This window comes from Gracilinanus agilis, unplaced genomic scaffold, assembly GCF_016433145.1.
Source record: "Gracilinanus agilis isolate LMUSP501 unplaced genomic scaffold, AgileGrace unplaced_scaffold7649, whole genome shotgun sequence".
In the NCBI taxonomy this organism is placed as follows: Eukaryota; Metazoa; Chordata; class Mammalia; order Didelphimorphia; family Didelphidae; genus Gracilinanus; species Gracilinanus agilis.
The window spans coordinates 3753-7644 of record NW_025398351.1 but is presented as its reverse complement, the minus strand read 5'-3'; the positions used below and the strand labels follow the sequence as shown (position 1 = coordinate 7644).

The 3892-nt window shown below is 42.1% G+C and overlaps 1 protein-coding gene across 1 annotated transcript; it reads right to left on the bottom strand.

Moving 5' to 3' along the window:
- Nucleotides 1-1016: 1016 nt before the first annotated feature.
- On the bottom strand, nt 1017-2803 carry ADIRF (adipogenesis regulatory factor; the record flags this gene model as incomplete). The annotated part of the gene is made up of 2 exons (XM_044685232.1): nt 1017-1291; nt 2728-2803. Coding segments are annotated over 2 exons (183 nt in total), but the record flags the coding sequence as incomplete, so codon positions are not given.
- Nucleotides 2804-3892: the final 1089 nt, after the last annotated feature.

Sequence of the window (3892 nt, the reverse complement as noted above, 5' to 3'; positions counted from 1 at the left end):
AAAGAGAAAGGGGGGGGGGGGAGAGGGAAAGAAGTGACTCACTGCATTGGTTACATAACTAACTGCATTACCAAAACCTCCCACAAGAGGCAAGAGACTCTACAGCAGAATTCTCGACTCAGGGCATTATAGCACCCCCAATCGGGTTAGAAGGGTAGAGGTGATGGGGAGGGGTTACAGGAGCTGCTGCTGAGCCTAGTTTGGGGAAGCTGAAAACTCTAGTGATAGCATCACCAGAATGCCAGAGCTGGGAGGAATCTGATGTTGTTGTTGGGTTATTTTTTAGTCTTATCCAACTCTTCATGATCTCATTTGGAATTTTCTTGGCAAAGACACTGGCCTGTTTTGCTATTTCCTTCTCCAGCTCACTTTACAAATGAGGAAACTAAGGCAAACAGGGTTAAGTGACTTGCCCAAGATCACTCAACTAGTTAGTATCTGAGGCCTGATTTGAAGTCAGAAAAGTTGAATCTTTTCTAGAGACTGATTCCAGGCCCCTCACTCCATCTGCTGCACCCTCTAGAAGACATCTAGCCCAGTCCAGTTCTTTACAGAAAAGTTAGGGTGACCTGCCCAAGATCACACAGTGAGTATGTAGCATAGGCAGGACTCCCAACCAGACTTCCTGACCCCAAACTTAATATTTTTTCCACTAGAACATCTTTGCTCTTATTGGAACTTTAGTTCTGCACAGGACACATTTACAAACATCAGTCTATCTTATAGACCTTCTCTCCCCCCATCCCCAAAAGGGAGAATCTTCCCTTTTTCTGTCTCTAGATTGACCTGGCAAAGAAAGAAAGCTGTCAATCCTGGGTATGCAGAGTGCATCCAAGTCCTAGAAAGTAAATATACACTCACACACACTCACACACACACAGAGTATATGCTTCTACTGTTTTCTCCAATCAATTATAGACTCTATGGCACTCATGTCCATCCCAAAGGATCAGCTTCTGTTCATAGCTACCAAAGTCTGAGGTAGTCAGACAAGAGACCAAAGAGAAGACAGAACATTTGGGTTTCCATTCCTTCCACATAAAAGGAATTCTTTTAATAAGAGATCAGACTCCATGGGGGCATTTCAAAATGGCGGCCCTGGCCATGACCTAGCCTGATGAAGAAGTGAGGATCCAGGCTTGAGGAGAGAGAGGGGTTATTCTTTTTCTTCTTTCCATAGACGATCATTTCTGGAGCCCGTATTTCTTCCCGAAGCTTGAAATGGCTTCTGCAGCCTGACCTGATGTTTTGTCAATGCCCTCCTGGGTGGTCTTGATCAAGTGGTCCATGGCTGGGGAGGAAGGAAGGAGAAGACTCAGGTAAATACTTATCTACACTACTCCAATCCAATTGTCTTAACGTCCCAACCCCAGAAGAATCCTTCCCTATGAATGAAGATGGTTGAAACACAAAAAACCTAGAACAGGGCTATCATTTGTTGTTAATGCTTAGCCTCCTGCTCCAGGGGGGGGTGGGGGTGGAGCTTAAGATAAAGGAAGGGATGCTAAAGAGCAGGGGAAGCAGGAGACTATACTAAAGAATTTCTAATGGGATCAAAGGCTTGATGATAGTACAATTAATTCTTCTATAATGCATGTTTTGAAAAATCAAATTTGTAATAACCTGATTGATATATTAAGGAATTATTAGAGAATAATGTTTACTGGTACTCATATCTATTAAAAACATGGAGAATGAAGATGACTTCACCTCTTCATAATAATTCACAAGCTATAATGATTAATTATTCATAATAATTCATAAGCTATAATGATTAATTATTCATAATTCACAAGCACCTTTGGGTGCTGCTGGCTTCTACAAAGTAACTTCTCATCTTTTTCAACATAGAAGTACCATATCTGGGGGTAGTTGGGTGGCTCAGTGGATTGAGAAATTGGAGGTCCTGGGTTCAAATATGGCCTCAGACACTTCCTAGTGTGTGACCCTGGGAAAGTCACTTAACCCCCATTGCCTAGCCCTTACCACTCTTCTGTTTTAGAACCAATACATGGTATTGATTCTAAGATGGAAGGTAAGGGTTAAAAAAAAAGTGCCATATTTGCTATATATTTTCTGGTGAAGTAGGAACTGTGAACAGAGATAGGCTGGTCTGTGCCTACCTTTAGCAATGATCTTGCCCACCCCCCTCCCTCAGGTGTGCCCCCCTCCCCTGTAGCCATCAGCTTTGGGGACCCAGATTGACCCCCTCTCTACCCCTGCCCCTAGAAACTGGGTTGCAGATTGAGTAGCAGCCACTATTTATTGTAGTATTTGTGTATTTCTTAACCGTTTAATATGTATTAACAGTGCTACCATTTTTACAAAATTCCCTTCTTTTGAAGATATGTCTGATAAAACTTTTGAACGTTATGTTCCTAATCCCAATTCCCCATTTAGCTTTGTGGTTTTTATTAGGTCATTTTGCACAGCGGTGATTTTTAGGAATATATATGGCTTATTGTAGGAAAACTGTTTGTAGAGGGTGGTTGAATCCATAAAGTACCAGTCAAGTTTTCTTCATCAAATCTAATTGGCTAGGAAAACCTCAGGGAAATGAAGACCCAGTTCCCATTGATTTTAGTCCGAGAGGGAAGGGCCTTGCTAATTCCAGTCAAAGCCTCATCTGATCCCCCTCTCCCCAAGTCTTTTTCCCTGGTCCGCTATCATGCCTCCCTACCCACCCATGCCTCCCATCCACCATTTGATCCCCTCCCATTGTCTCACCTTTCTGTCCAGCCTCTGTGGCCTGGTTTGCAGCCTTTTGGACAGTCTCTGCTGCTGTATTTGCTGCAATAGATAAATGGAGGGAGGAGAGAGAAAATGAAGGGAAGGAAGGAAGGAAGGAAGGAGGGATGGGGAGAAGGAAAGGGAGGGAGAAAGAAAGAGATGGAGAGAGAAATAGAGATTAATTTAAATTTTTTCTCTATTGCTTATGTAATCTGTTCTCTAAAAGGCTCAGGAACAAATGCAGTAGATTAGATGTACAAAGAATTTAGTAGAGACAGGAATGAAGAGAGATGATGCAGGGCTGCCATGGTCACTCATAACACCTCCATAAGTAGGAAGCCACCGACTACGATCCTTCCAGTAAGATGGCGGCCCATTAAGTCCTACCATCTGTCCCTGTTGGGTATTGCCCTATGCCAGGCTGATGTACCTCAAAGACTACTGAACTTTTCCATCTGCCTTGAAACTAAACTCTCCTGTATGATATAAGTTTCCTCCAATGAGAATACGAGCTCTTTGAGATCAGAGATTGTCTCTATTTTCTATTTGTATTTCCAGCATTTAATACATGCTTGGCACAGAGGAAATGCTTAATATAATACCTTTCTCATTCTGTTTTCAAAATGTCCCTTCCCCCCCTGCTCTGTTTGATAATATTTCCACTTCTGGACCTGTGCTGTTCCTAATACCTGCAATTCTACTAGTAGACATTCATTTTTTTGGGTGCTCTGAGACAGGTAGGTAGTGGAGTGGAAAGAGCTCTGGACATGGAACCAGGAAGACCCAATTTAAATTCTTCCTCAGACAGTTACTAGCTATGAGATTCTGGACAAGTCACTTAATATCTCCCTGCCTCAGTTTCCTCAACTGTAAAATGGACATCATAACAGTACCTACTTTAGAGGATTATTATGAAGATCAAAACAGATAGTATTGGTACTTAATAAAAACTTGTTTTCCTTTTTTTTTTCTTCTTCCTCTTTTAAAAAATATGTCCCAATGAATAGAGAGCCAATTCTGGAGACAGGAGGTCCTGGGTTCAAATTTGATTTAAGACACTTCCTAGCTGTATGACTCTGGACAAGTCCTTTAACCTCTCATTGCTTAGCCCTTATTGCTCTTATGCCCTGGAACCAATACTTAGTATTGTTTCTAAGACAGA